Below are 15,926 nucleotides of genomic sequence, written 5' to 3' on the forward strand. Positions count from 1 at the left end.
GGGGTAGGGAACCTTCACCCTTCAGGCCTCATGTGGCCTTCTATATTCTCAGGTGTGGTCCTTTGATTGAATCCAAACTTCACAGAACAAATCACCTTAATGAAAAGATTTGTTCTATAAAACTTGAACTCAGTCAAAAGTTTTATATAAATCTTTAAATGTGTGTTATCTCCTTCATTAGAATGTAAGGTGTTAAAGGGCAGGAGCTATTTAATTTTGTAAACCCAGTGCTTGACATATTTTTTGATTTTATTTACATTTTTTAAAAATCCATATTATGATGATGGAGGAATAAAAAAATAAAATACCCAGATGTGTTTGTTCTTGCTTCTTTGAAACTTTCTTTTACAAACTTCAGAATGTCTGAGAGGAAATAGGAATCTCTAGGAACAGTATCAAGAAAAAACTAAAAGTTACCTAAATGGATAAAGATCAACATAACCACAATAAAGAAATTCTCTTTTTAAAATTTATTTTGATTTATCAACAATCACTTCCATAAACTTCTGAATTTAAAATTTTTCTCCCTTCCCTCCACATTTCCCTCCCCAAGACGGCACACAATCTGATATAGGTTATATATATATATTCCTATTAAACATATTTTCACATTAGTCATGTTGTAAGGAAGAATTAGAACCAATAGAAGGAACCACAAGAAAGAGGAAACAAAACAAAACAGAAGAAAAAAAAAAAAGCAAATAGTATGCTCCGATCTGCATTCAAACTCCATAGTTCTTTCTTTGGATGTGGATAACATTTTCCAATATGAGACTTTTGGAGATGTCTTAGGTCCTTGCATTGCTGAGAAAGGCTAAGTCTGTCACAGTTAGTCATCGCACAGCATGACTGTTATTGTGTACAACGTTCTCCTGGTTCTGCTCACTTCACTTAGCCTCGATCCATATAAGTCTTTCCAGATTTTTCTGAAGTCTGCCTACTCATTTCTTATAGCACAGTAGTATTCCATTACATTCATAAACCACAGCTTGCTCAGCCATTCACCAGTTGATGGGCATCCCCTCAATTTCCAATTCTTTGCCACTACAAAAAGAGCTGCTGTAAATATTTTTGTACATGTGAGTCCTTTTCCTATTTTTATGATCTCTTTAGGATATAGCCCTAGAAGTGCTACTGCTGGGTCAAAGGCTATGCACATTTTTATGGGCCTTTGGACGTAATTCCAAATTGCTCATGGAAGGGCATAAAAATCCAAACAGGATTTTATATTTGATCCTGGAAATGATAGGGAGCAACTTGAGTCAATAGAATAGCAGGATGACATAGTCAGACCTGTGATTTTAGGAAGATCAGTTTGACAGGTGAGGGTGGGGAGAGACTTGTTGCAGGGAAACCAACAAGCCGGCTAATGGCATAGTCCAGGGGTAACGTAATAAGGGCCTGCCTGCACAAGGGTGGTGGCATTGTCAGAAGAGAAGGAGGCGTATATGAGAGATGTTAAGAAGATAAAAGAACATATAACAACAATATATTATTGCCTTGACAAACATAATTTTAGAACATTAATATTTCATAACCAAACCATACCATAATGCTACTTAACTGCATTGTGATATTGTTTGACCAATTGCCTACGTATAACATTGTTTCTATGTACCTAGTTGTCCCCTATTGTTTTATCTAGTATGCTGTCTTTTTATTATAGGGTCAAGTTATTAGGCAAATACAGCAGCCTTCCAAGATGACTAACTAGAAGGAATCATCAGTCATTCTGGTGTTTACACAGGGTGTCCCAAAAGTGCAGCTTTTAGCTTTAATAATTTCAAAAGTATGAATTCTGTAAATTTACCCAAAAAATTTGAAAATGTTATTTAAAAATTTTTAATATTGACGTTTTTTACTAAAACTCAACCTCACTTTACATTAACTTTAGTCAATTTTCTAAGTGTAAAAAAAATACAAGCTGCTGCTCAGTGACCGAAAGGATGCATTTTTGTAATCCTGTTTTAGAATCATCCATAGAATAAAATTTTGATATGATATGAGTTTTGATGTGAACTCCACAAGAAATCTACTGGAGATAAATCAGGTGACCAAACAAGAAGACCTTACCTACCAATCCATCTAAGAAAAATCCAGAAACTTTCTTTCATGTAATGCATAATGATTAAACTGTCATGCATGGTAAAATTAAAAAATGGATTATTCAGAATTCACCAAACTAAGTCATTGTAAAAGAAATTTAAATAATTAAACTTTCAAATAATTTTTGTAAGTTTGTAGTATTTTTACTTCTGTAATTAGCACTTAAAACTGTACGAAGACTTTTGGAACACTATATTAGCATGTTTGTTAAAGTCTTATTGATTTATAATTGCACTATAGGGTATTTACTTCATTATTTGTATTGTGAATTAATCATAAAAGAATGTTGTTTAGTTCAAGAGAAAATTAAGACAATCAGTTTTTAAACCAAGAATCTGTTTTTAAATGACTTACATTTTAGTTGGCTGAACCACATTATTTCTCTGTGTAAGGGTGTGCAAAAAAATTGCTTAATATTGGTAATTTTTGTAACCTATTTAGAATTATAATTTCTGTCTTGTCACATATTTTGTTCCATGATCTTTAATTTGTTCCAATTGACTTTTCTTCATACTATGTTTGGTAAGAGCACAGGGCATGGATTATGCATTTAATTCAGGTAATGGTGCTGTTTTTAGCTTGTTACAGTGAACTTTCTCTGATATTCTAACATACAGTAATTAAGAACAATCTGAAAGTTTTCCTTGACTTGACATGATAGATTTTGAAAGCACCATTAAAATGTATAGCTTATTTCAGAAAGTAGTATTTTCTGAACTTTTCTGCAAAAGGAAACCTTCATGTATATATTACTATATGTATTGGATTTTTTTTTTTTAATTTAAGGCTTAAATTGTTTGGATCTTTTAGCTTATAAATATTATGTATTGTATTTCAATTTTGAGACTTTTCTTTTCCACAGGTAAAAGAGAAATCAAAGGTATAAGAAGATGTTGGGATCTGAACGTGGTGTAGTGGAAGAATGGCTATCAGAATTCAAGGTAAATTGGGTTAGGGATTGGAGAGAGCTTTTAAATGAGACAGTATATGTAACTAATATTCAGGCTAAAAACAATTCAAACATACAACTTAAAAATAATTACTAATTTTAAAAGGGCAGACTAATAGTAAATATGCTCTGTATTTTATATAGGTAATTTTATAAAAATGTTTACAGTTTGAAAAGTACTTAAGGAAAACAGTTGAGTTATTGGTACTGAATGAGTAATGTGTTGTTTCTAAAGATTAAAACTAAAGAATTAAAAATCACTTATTAATTTCCTTTGAATCTGGATCAGTTTATAGTTTCTCATGAGTGTACGTTCATATGTGATTTGTGAGTTCCAGTTTTTTTAAGTTGAATATACTATTCATGTTAACTGTTTTCACTTTTGAAAGACTAACTCTTCAAAATCTTTCCTGCAGTAGCTAATGTGTAGAAACTTTTGGTTTCCCAAATATTAATCAGTTGATTTTTCTTTCTTCCTTTGGGATCTTCTTTTAGGCATTACCTGAAACTCAGATCACCAACTATGCAGCAACTCTGCACAGGAAAAAAACACTGGTACCAGCTCTTTATAAAGTCATTCAAGACTCAAATAATGAGGTAGGGGAATTCATAAGAAATATAATTTTGATATATGCTAGTACATGTGTTAATATATGCATAAATATTTAAATAGTGAAGGTTTTACTTTCTTTTTTATTACTAGTACTATTATTACTATTTTTATTTTGGGGTATGAAAAACTTTCTTTCTGTTATTTCTTGTTCTGATAATTGCTTTGGCTTTTTTCTCCCTGCGCGAGTAAAAAACATTTCTGGACTGCACTTAAAATCAGAGAAAAGGCTGGTCCATTTTCGTTTTTAATCTCTTCATTTCAGTGACCATTTTCACAGTAAGCCATTGATATCGGTGCAGTGAAAGTGTTTCATTTTCAGGAAGCCAAGTGTTAACAATGTCTGGATCAACATATTCATTAAAATTTATGTAAGCATTCTTTACTATTCATTGACTTATAGTAACAAATAACTAAAGTTTATTCAAATTAATCAGTAAAATTAAATTAGTGGTTTCCTTATAACAATGTCTGCAACAACCTAGTGGTAAATTTAATATTAAAATAAAAAGAGGAAACATGTTTCAATCTTAATCATTCAAATCCATAAAATTGGAGTAAGATTTTCCAGTTACTCAGCATTGTAGGGTATAAAGGAAGGGAAAGGCAGAGATTTCTTAAATTCCAATATAATCTCTTGGAAATATACACACATCACTTTCATATCAGATGTTAAATTTATATAATGTGACACAAGTTGTCGGGAAAACTTTGATCACCACTGGTTTCTTGTGTGCTTTAAAATGAAAATGAAAGGAACACACAGGAAAGTAGCTTCTTATCTTCCCAGATACAGCCTCCTCGATGCCTCTGCTGTTTACTGGAGTGAGTTTGAAGAAGTTCAGGTAATCTTCTCCTAACAAGCAGCTTGACTTAAAAGTGCTTCTTTATTTCTATATATAACTAAAAATTTGCTTACTGACTTATTGCTGCCTTCAACCTTGTTCCCTCTCTCCCACCCCCATCACCTAATCTTGGTATGGCTTAGAATTGGTCTTGTGCTTCTTATAAGTAGTAGCAGCAATTATGTTTTTACTTGATGGCCCCTTTTTTTCTTTGCAGTGTATTTCTAGTATTTCAAAATTTACCCAAGTACAGTTAATAGAGCACATATACTTGCTTAAGTCACAGTTTTCAGAATCCCAGATTCGAAAAGTTCTATTTCCCTCCCCCCTTGTTTTGTGCTGTTTTAATGTTTAAAGTTTGCTTATTATTAAAAATTAATTTATGTCTTGCCCTCTCTTTAGAATGTACACTCTTCATGGGCAGTCATGCCCTGTTCTATTATTTGTAGTTTCCTCAAATTACAATTATGCCATGTATGTGGTGGATTCACTGGATGAATTGATTGGATGAAAAATCACCCCCTAAATGTTTGCATTAGGACTTAAATTATTTAAAGGTAGCTTAAAAAATTAATTGGTTACACAAAACCTGTTTGTTTTTATCGATTTTTAGTAGAAATGTTATTTCTCCATCTTTATGTTTCTTCCCTGTGGAAGGAGCTAATGATTGTGACTTTCACTAACAAGGATGTTTCTGATGGTATCGTTTTGAAAGAGTCCATTCTAGTATTGAGAATCTTTTGGTGGAATAGGGCAGGCTAGTGTAGTTGGAATATGGGTAATTTTTACTATTCAGATTTTTTTCTTGTGCTTACTTAAGAAAAATGAAATGCTCTGAATCTTTTCAGTATTTAAAATTTCTTACCTTTCAATTGGTAGAAAGGAAATTTGAGGGGAAAAAATGTAAGGGAAAAAAGCTGGACCAGTTTGTTTTCTTTGTTACATGCTAACACAAACAACAATAACAACAGTAGCATTTCATAGCACTTTTAAGACATTTGCAAAACATTTTTTACAAATGTTATTTTAAACTCACAACAATTCTGGTTGTTGTTGCTGCTGTTATTATCCCCACTTTACAAGTGATAGATAGAGGGTAAGTGACTTTCCTGAGGTCACACACTTTGTTACTGTCTGAAGCTGGATTTAGACTCAAAACAAGAGTTAAGCCTGGAAAATTCCCAAAGGAATAAAGACCTGTGCCTGTGGTTTCATTTGCATAGAAGCCTCTTGGTGAGGAACTTCTTCCATCAATGTAGATCAACACCATATCTGCAATTTAGTCTTTGACAGTTCTCTAGAGCAGAGATGTCAAACTCTTCCCCCTCCCCAGTACAGCCAAACCGTATGAAAATGTATTTGGGAAATAATTAATAAAATAAATAAAAATATAGTACAATATAGATAATATAATTTTTGTGGTTGTCTGAGTCAACATGCTCCTGCCAGGGATCCTTTTTCATTTGAGTTTAACGCTACTGGTTTAGAGCACTGAGAAATTAAATGACTTGCTCAGAGTCACATAAGCTGTATGTGTCCAAGGTAGGTGGGATTTGAGCCCTGGTTCCCCAAACAGCTCTTTCCTTTTGCTACACAGGCTGCCTCTATCAGTCCTAAGAATAATTAAAAAAAAAAACAAAACTTTTTGGGTTACAAAATATCTTTAGGAAGGCACACTCATTTAAATAATTTAGATTCAGAATCATATTTAAATAGTCTTTTAATTTTGATGTTACAAAGATATGGGCTCTCAAGCTTCCTATTACTCTCTTCCCCCCCCCCCCCCCCAAAAGCCTCTTCCTTTAGGGGAAATCCCTATATTTCTTTCCCATTGTTAATTGAAACCTGGTCTTCTAGATAGTTATTCAGCTGTTTTAAGTGTAGAATAAAGGGAAATGCCAGTCCTTTTAGATAAAATTTTTTACAAGGCAAATTGCTTTTTATGAACCCTTGACTCATTCTGTTCTGTCTTCTCTAGCAGTTAATTCCTCTTTTATCCCTACTAGTTTGCTCATCTTCAGTCTGCTAACTATCTTTCTATATCATGATGCCCTGGCTTTGAGGGGCTAAACCACTTGAAAAAGCCACCTATAATCAGTGACTCTACTTCCTCACCTCTCACACTCTTTAAACACTCTGTAGTTTAGCTTCTTGACCTCATCATTCAACTGAAACTGCTCTCTCCAAATGATCTCTTAATTCCCAAATCTAATGTCCTCTTTTTATTTCTGTTGTTCTTGACCTTTCTGCAGCCCTTGACACTGTTAATCACCTTCTTCTGGATATTCTTTCATCTCTTAAGTTTTCATAATATTTCTCTTTCCTGATTCTCCTCTACCTGACTTCATAGTTCCACCTCCAAACTCTGTGCGTTTTCACTGGTTGTCCCCATGCCCAGAATGCCCTCCTTCCTCATTTTCTTCTCCGAGTTTCCTTCAAGACTCAGCTCAGATATCACTGTCTGCAACAGGCCTTTATTGATCACTCCACTCCTAGTTCCTCTCCTCTGAGATTACCTTCCATTTATATGGCGTATGTAGCATATGCATAGTTTGCATGTTGTCACCCCCATTAGAAAATATGTGAACTACTTGAGGGCAGAGACAATGATTTTACCATTCTTTGTGTGTCTTGCAGTTGCCACAGTGCCTGGCACATAGTAAGCATTTAATAAATGCTTGTTGACTGACTACTGATTTTTTTATTTCCAGTAAAGCTTTGTGAAGACAGATTCTTTGGAAATGTTTCATTGGTGAAGCCCATAATACAGCAGTATTTCTCCTTTAAAATAATTGTTTTCAGAATTTGCATCATATTCTTGTGACTGTTCTGACTTTATCCTTTAAGGGTGGAAAGTTAATCTTTAATATTTATGTTTGTTTTCACAAAATATACTTGCAGAAGTAACATTGCAAATCCTAGTTCTGTCACTCTTGTCTTTGTGACCCTTGGGTAATTACTTGACCTGTCTGAGCCTTCATTTCCTTATCTATAAAATGAAAGGGTTAGACTAGATGATTTCTAAGATCTCTTCCAATTCCAACCAAATAGTATTTTCAAAGCTAAGCTCAGAGCTAAAACTACTAGTATATTGATGAGGGCTAAGTACTTGAAAAATCTTAGAGAATTTCACATTATTAGAAGAAATGAGAATTTATGCACCATATACTTTGGAACAAATAAGTCAATTATATCATGTTCCTTTCCCTTAACATTTCTTTGTTTTTCTTTAAGTTTTTGGTTTTTTTACTAAATTGTCCTAATTTTTAAAACAACAAAATGCCTGCTAATGTGTTATCCTTCTCAAATTCTTTCCTGATATAAAATCATTTACTTCATAGTAATACTTGAGTCTGACCAAAAATTAACATTTTATACATCTTAATTGTCTTTCCTTTTGGTTGCATTATAGTTACACTATTAGGTTATGTTAATCTGAAGTGTGGAATTGTTGTAGGATTTAGTGATTTCTGGTTTTAGAAAATTTGATGTAAAATTGTGGTTCCTGTTTCAGAGATTGATAAAAGGCAGAACCATAAAGATTATATCTTCAGTTTTGTTTAATAAGTCACTTTTTAGGTGTACTATGTGCACATCGCTGTGCTAGTCGCTAGGACTTCAGAGATGAAAGATGACATAGTTCCTGCCCTCAAGAAATTTACTTGAACAAAACAAAACACTAGAATCATTAATTGGGGAGGGGGGAGTAGAAAATTGAGAAAAGGCCATTAGGTTTAGATCTCTCTTCTGAGAGAGCATTTGAGTAAAGCTGAATTGCAAGGGGTTGAAGAGTGATCAGGAAGAGGCAAAAAGTATAAATCACTTTCTAGAAGTTTACTGGTGAAGGAGAAGACAGATATAGAGTAATATCTTGAATTAAGGCTAGTGCTTTGTTTTATTTTTTTATTTTGTTTTTAAATATATAGGAGATCAGAGCATTTTTGTAGGCAGTTAGGAAAGGATCCAGTAGAGAGGGACAGTTTGAAGATAAGAGAAAGAGAATGAATCACTGGAGTCAGCTACAAGTTGAAACAGGTAAAAATAGGGCCCTAGGACGCAAGTGGAATCTTAGCCTTAACAAGGAGGAAGGGACACTTTGATCTCCTTAGGCAAAGATGGGGAGAGGATGAGTATAGTTATACTCAAGCAGATATAGTTAGAGTGATATAATCTCAATAGAATTATGGGGCATACAAGCCATAGACTTTTCCTTTTTTAAAGTTTTGGTATTAAATCCCGGCAAAAAACAAAGAATTGACTATATCGTGTCCAGGTAGGGCACAGTCTCTAATATATTTTCAGGAAAAATACAGCAAAATATGTTTTACTGATAAAATTTTCAATTTCTAGGCAATGAATTTCCTTCAGAATAAGTAAAACTATGTGATTTTGTAGGGAATCTAGAATTCACAAGAAACGTGAAAACAGTGTTTCTGCATTTCTGTCATTTAAAAAAGTTTTTGTGTAAAGATAATTTTTGAAACATAAATCACAGCTATAAATTTGCTTTAATTCTTTTAAACATATCCATCTATTTCTTTGTATTAGTAACTTTTTGTTCTCAAGGATGGAGTGACCTGTAACTTCAAATGTGAGGTGAAAAGCAAAGACACTTAAACATTTAATTTCCAATTATTTGCATAAGTTGGTTTTTGGTTTTTTGTTTTGTTTTTTTTGTAAATTAACTGGGGCTTCTTAGCAAGTAAGATAAGAGAAAAATAAAGGAAAGGAAAACAAAGTATTATTGTACTGTATTTGTAAAGGTCAGTTGTCATTTGCTCCCTTCATAACCCTTACTAAAGTATAATTGAAAGGTATGCCAGTATTTTATAACCCTGTTCTTGGGGGACCTTTTTTATTGAAGAAGTTAACACTACATTTTAGAATACCTTGAAGGACCAAGATGCTACAGTAGTGCTGTGTATTTTTTTTTTTTTAGCCATAAGGCAAAGAAAATAGAGATATGATGAAAATTTTTCATTTCAAAATAAAATTGTAACAAAATTTTTGCATCAGTTGACATACCTGGTTCTTCTTGTATTAGTCTGATTCAGTCTCTTTTCCTGTATTGGAGTCAGGAGTGCAAATTTGGTTGATGTTGCCACATGACTGAAATGAATTAAAAATACAGAACAATCTAGATACTGAGTTTTTTTCTGTTTCTTCATGAGTAATTGTTTCATTTCCTTCTATGTAGTCATAACCCAAAATGGTGATTGTAATTATCCTGTTTTATTTTTCCTTCAGCTCCTAGAGCCTGTCTGTCACCAGCTTTTTGAGCTATATCGTAGTTCTGAAGTTCGGCTCAAGAGATTCACTCTACAGTTCTTACCAGAATTGATATGGGTTTATTTACGACTTACTGTTAGCCGAGACAGACAGAGTAATGGTTGTATAGAAGCACTGCTACTAGGGATCTATAATTTGGTAAGTAAGAGGAACTTTGAGAAGTTGTTTTATATGTTTTAAAACAAATCCTCTGAAAATAATGTAATAATTTTAGATCCATGATAAAATGATAAAAATATACTTAGGGAAAAATACCAAAATTATTGGTATTTGAGTTACTTTGAGTTACTTTAAACTGTGTGTGTACTAGATATTTAATATACTTGTCACTTTAATTTTTTTTTTTTTTTTTTTTTTTTTTGGTGAGGCAATTGGGGTTAAGTGACTTGCCCAGAGTCACACAACTAGGTAAGTGTTATGTGTCTGAAGGCAGATTTGAACTCAGGTCCTCCTGACTGCAGGGCCAGTGTTCTATCTACTGCGCCACCTAGCTGCCCCCACTTTAATTTTTTTTTTAAATTTTGAATATTTTATTTTTTCCCAATTACATGTAAAAACCATTTTTAACAATTGTTAAAATTTTGAGTTCCAAATTCTCTCCCTCCCCATCCCCCCAAGACAGCAAAGAGTTTGCTATAGATTATACATGTGTAATCATGTAAAACAATTTCCATATTAGTCCTGTTGTGAAAGAAAACACAAACCAAAAAAAAGCTCACAAAAAATAAAGAAGGTGAAAAATAATATGCTTTGATCCACATTTAGACTGCATCATTTCTTTCTCTGGAGGTGGATAGGGTTTTTCATCATGAATCTTTTGGTAGCTAAGTCATTCATGGTTGATTATCATGCAGTCATGCAATATTGCTGTTACTGTATACGATGTTCTTCTGATTCTCCTCACATCAGTTTGCATCAGTTCATGTAAGTCTTTCCAGGTTTTTCTGAAATCCTGCTTATCATTTCTTATAGCACAGTAGTCTTCTATCACAATCACATACCACATCTTGTTCAGCCGTTCCCCAGTTAAGCCGTTCATCTTCTGAGCCATTCAGGATATCCCCTCAATTTCCAATTCTTTGCCACCACAAAAAGAGCTGCTATAAATATCTTTGTACAAATAAGTCTTTTTCCTTTTTCTTTTGATCTTTTTGGGATGCAGACCTAGTAGTGATATTCCTGGGTCAAAAAGTATGCACAGTTTCATAACCCTTTGGGCATAGTTCTATACTGTTCTTCAGAATATACCAGTTTACAATTCCATCAACAGTGCATTAGTGTCTCAATTTTCTCACATCCCTTCTAACATTTATCATTTTCCTTTTCTGTCATATTAGCGACTCTGATAGGTGTGAGGTGGTACCTAATCAATAATGATTTAGAGTATTTTTTCAGTTAACCATAGATAGCTTTGATTTCTTTATCTGTAAACTGCCTGTTCATATTCGTTGACCATTTATCAATTGGGAAAATACTTGTATTCTTATAAATTTGGCTTAATTCTCTGTGTATTTGAGAAATGACGCCTTTATCAGACATACTTGTTGTAAAAAAATTTTTCCTAGCTTCCTGCTTTCCTTCTAATCTTGGTGACATTGGTTTTGTTTAATTTAATATCATCAAAATCATCCATTTTGCATCTTATAATACCCACTATCTCTTGTCTGGTCATAGACTCTTCCTATCTCCATAGATCTGACAGGTAAACTATTCTATGCTCTCCTAATTTGCTTATGGTATTACCCTTTATGTCTAAATAACTTTTGACCATATCTTGGTATGTGGTGAGAGATACTGCTCTGTACCTGGTTTCTGCCAAACTGTTTTCCAGTTTTCCCAACGGTTTTTTGTCAAATAGTGAGTTCTTGTCTCAAAAGCTTGGATCTTTGGGTTTATCAAACAGGTTCCTGTGGTCATTTGCTACAATATATTGCTTACCTGATCTATTCAACTGATCCACCACTCTATATCTAAGCCCAGTACCAGATTATTTTGATGATTTCTGTTTTGTAATATAGTTTGAGATCTGGTGCAGCTAGGCTGCCTTCCTTCATTTTTTTTTTCCATTAATTCCCTTAATATTCTTGACCTTTCATTCTTCCAGATGAAATTTCTAGCTCTATAAAATAATTTTTTGGTAGTTTGATTGGTATGGCACTGAATAAGTAAATTTAGGTAGAATCTTCATTTTTATTGTGTTGGCTCAACTTAACCATGAGCAATTAATATTTTTCAAAATGTTGAGATCTAGCTTTATTTGTGTAAAAAGTTTTGTAGTTGTGGTCATATAATTCCTGGGTTTGTCTTGGCAGGCAGATTCGCAAGTACTTTATATTATTTATAGTTATTTTAAATGAAATTTCTCTTTCTATCTCTTGCTGCTGGACTTTGTTGGTAATATATAGAAATGCTGATAGTTTTTTTGTTGTTGTTTATTTGGTTATTTTACATGCTGAAACTTTGCTAATGTTGTTAATTATTTTGAGTAATTTTTTAGTTGATTCTCTAAGTATACCATCATATCATTTTCAAAGAGTGATAGTTTTGTTTCCTCATTACCTATTCTAATTCCTTCAATTTCTTTTATCGCTGTAGCTAGCATTTTTAGTACAATATTGAATAACAGTGGTTGTAGTGGGCATCCTTGCTTCACCCCTGATCTTATTGGTAAGATTTCTAGCTTATTCCTGTTACAGATAATGCTTGCTGACAGTTTTAGATAGGTACCACTTATCATCTTAAAGAAAGATCCATTTATTCCTGTACATTCTAGTGTTTATAATAGGATTAAATGTTGTATTTTGTCAAAAGCTTTTTCTGTAACTATTAAGATAATCATTATTTCTATTGGTTTTGTTATTTATATAGTCAATTATGCTTATAGTTTTCCTAATATTGAACCCACTCTGCATTCCTGGTATAAATCTCACCTGGTCATAGTGATCTTTATGATCTATTGCTAAAATCTCTTTGCTAATATTTTATTTAAATTTTTTGCATCAATATTCATTAGAAAAATTGATCTATAGTTTACATTCTCTGTTTTTGCTATATGTTTGTGTGTTAATTTTTATCCCATTTTTCCAAATAGTTTATATACTATTGGAATTAATTATTTTTTCAATATTTGGTTGAATTCACTTGTGAATCCATCTAGTCCTGGGGATTTTTTTCTTATCGAGCTGATTGGTGGCTTGTTCAATTTCTTTTTCTGAGATAGGGTTATTTACATATTCTTTTTCCTCTTCTGTTAATTCTGGGCAATTTATATTTTTGTAAATATCCATCCATTTACTTAGTTTGTTAGATTTATTAGCCTATAATTGGGCAAAATAGCTCCTAAGAGTTGCTTTAAATTCCTCCTCATTAGTGGTGAATTCACCCTTTTCATTTTTGATACTGGTAATTTGGTTTTCTTCTTATTTTTAATCAAATTAACCAGTAGTTTTTCTATTATTTTTTTTCCCATAAAACCAGCTCCTATTTGTTCAATAGTTTTCTTGCTTTCAATTTTTATTAGTCTCATTTGATTTTCAAGATTTCCAATTGGGGCAGGTAGGTGGCGCAGTTGATAGAGCTCCAGCCTTGGAGTCAGGAGGATGTGAGTTCAAATGCGGCTTCAGGCACTTGATACTTACTAGCTGTGTGACCCTGAGCAAGTCACTTAACCCCGATTGCCTCACCAAAAAAAAGAAAAAAAAAAGATTTCCAATTTGGTCTTTAACTGGAAATTTTTAATTTGTTCTTTTTCTAGTTTTTTTTTTTAAAGTTTTATGGCCAGTTCATTGACCTGCTTTTTCTCTGTTTTATTGATGTAAGCATTTAGAGATATAAAATTTATCCTAAGTTATGCTTTGGCTGCACATAAATTTTGGTTTGTTGTCTTTCTCTCTAATGGAATTATGGATTGTTTCTGTGATTTGACCTTTGCCCCACTCATTCCTTAGCATTAGATTATTTACTTTCCAATTAATTTTTAATCTGTTTCCATAGCCCTTTTTGAAAGTAATTTTTATTGCATTATGATCTAAAAAGAGTCCATTTAATATTTCTGCTTTTTTGCATTTGGTTTTGAGGTTTTTATGAAGAAAATGTGAAGTATCTCATTGAAAAAACAACTTACCTGGAAAATAGATTCAGGAGAGATCATTTAAGAATTAATTGGACTACCTGAAAGCCATGATCATAAAAAGAGCCAAGACGTCATCTTTCAAGAAAATCTCAAAGAAAACTGCCCTGATATTCATTTCCTTAACTTCTCTCTGTCTCTTTCTCTCTTTCTCCTTTTACCCTGTGTTCTCTTCAAAATTGTTTTGCTTCTGACACCTGTCTTCCTCTGATCTGCCCTCCCTTCTATCAACCTTGTCCTTTCTCTTATCCCTCTCCCCTCCTTCTTCCCTGTAGGATAAGATAGAGTTCTATACACACATGAATATGTATGTTATTCCCTCTTTAAGCCAATTCTAATGAGTGCAAGGTTGCTTACCACTACACCCGCCTATCTTCCCCACCATTGTAAAAGCTCTTTCAAGCTTCTTTTATGTGAGATAATTTATCCCATTATACTTCTCCCTTTCCCCTTCTCCCAGTGCATCCCTCTTTCTCACCCCTTTATTTTATTTTTTGGTTATCATCCCATCATATTTAACTTATACCTGTGCCTCTGTCTATGTATACTCATTCTAACTGCCCTAATAATGAGAAAGTTCTTAGGAGTTACAAGTATCATCTTCCCATATTCCCAAGAATATAAACAGTTTAACCTTATTGAATTCCCTTATGATTTCTCTTTCCTGTTTACCTTTTTATGCTTCTCCTGAGTCTGGTGTTTTGAATGTCATATTTTCTGTTCAGCTCTGATCTTTTCATCAGGTATGCTTGAAAATTGTCTATTTTATTGAATGTGTATTTTTTCCTCTGAAGGATTATACTCCGTTTTGCTGGGTAGCTGAATCTTGGTTGCAATCCTAGTTCCATTGCCTTCTGGAATATCATATTCCAAGTCCTTTAATGTAGAAGCTTCTAAATCTTGTGTTATCCTGTGTCTCCACAATACTTGAATTGTTTCTTTCTGCCTGCTTGAAATATTTTCTTCTTGACCTGGGAGCTCTGGAATTTGGCTATAATATTCCTGGGAGTTTTCATTTTTGGAATTCTTTCAGAAGGTGATAGATGTATTCTTTCAATCTGATTCCAGAATATCAGGGCAGTTTACCTTGATAATTTTTTTGAAAGATAATGTCTAGGCTCTCTCTTTTTCTAGCTTTCTTTTATTTTTTTAATCATTGCTCTCATATAGTCTAGTAATTCTTAAATTATCTCTCTTGGATCTATTTGCCAGGTCAGTTGTTTTTCCAATTATATATTTAACATTTTCTTCTATTTTTTCATTCTTTTGATTTCGTTTGATTGTTTTTTGATACTTCCTGGAGTCATTAGCTTCCACTTGGCCAATTCTGATTTTTTTTTTTTTGCCTAGGCAATGGGGTTAAGTGATTTGCCCAGGGTCACACAGCTAGTAAGTGTTATGTGTCTGAGGCTGGATTTGAACTCAGGTCCTCCTGAATCCAGGGCCAGTGCTCTGTCCACTGTACCACCTAATTGCCCCCCAATTCTGATTTTTAAGGAATGATTTTTTTTTCAATGAGCCAATTCTATTTTTTTGGCCAATTCTATTTTTTAAGGAATGGTTTTCTTCAGTGAATTTTTGTACCTCTTTGCATTTGGCCAATTTTTTTTTTTTTTAATTAATAAATTTATTTATTTTTAGTTTTCAACATTTACTTTCACAAGATTTTGAGTTTCAAATTTTTGCCCCATCTCGCCCCTCCCCCCACCCCAAGATGGCATGCATTCTGAATACCCCTTCCCCTAGTCTGCCTTCCCTTCTATCTCTCCCCCTCTTCTCTTATCCCCTTCCCCTTCTATTTTCCTGTAGGGCAGGATAGATTTCTGTACTCCATTTCCTGTATTTCTTATTTCCCAGTTGCATGTGAAAACATTTTTTTAAATGTGTTTTTAAAACTTTGGGTTCCAAATTTTCTCCCTTCCTCCCTCCTCACCCACCTTCATTGAAAAGGCAAGCAACTCAATATAGGCTATACTTGTGCAGTTATGCAAAACACTT

The 15,926-nt window shown here is 33.3% G+C and overlaps 1 protein-coding gene across 4 annotated transcripts in view; it reads left to right on the forward strand.

Annotated features, from left to right (window-relative positions):
• FAM126B (family with sequence similarity 126 member B) overlaps positions 1 to 15,926 on the forward strand; it is a 74,601-nt gene that overhangs the window by 26,427 nt on the left and 32,248 nt on the right. For 3 of the 4 annotated variants that reach the window (XM_027873610.1, XM_027873613.1, XM_027873611.1), the window contains exons 4-6: positions 2,969 to 3,047; positions 3,551 to 3,652; positions 9,758 to 9,937. In XM_027873610.1, coding sequence (XP_027729411.1) covers positions 2,997 to 3,047; positions 3,551 to 3,652; positions 9,758 to 9,937 — 333 coding nt within the window. In that variant the 5' untranslated portion in view covers positions 2,969 to 2,996. Of the gene's footprint in view, positions 1 to 2,968; positions 3,048 to 3,550; positions 3,653 to 4,455; positions 4,511 to 9,757; positions 9,938 to 15,926 lie in introns of those variants that run through there. The other variant, XM_027873612.1, reaches the window with a different exon arrangement.

The sequence above is a fragment of the Vombatus ursinus genome, unplaced genomic scaffold, assembly GCF_900497805.2.
Source record: "Vombatus ursinus unplaced genomic scaffold, bare-nosed wombat genome assembly UNPS02014802.1, whole genome shotgun sequence".
Taxonomy (NCBI): domain Eukaryota; kingdom Metazoa; phylum Chordata; class Mammalia; order Diprotodontia; family Vombatidae; genus Vombatus; species Vombatus ursinus.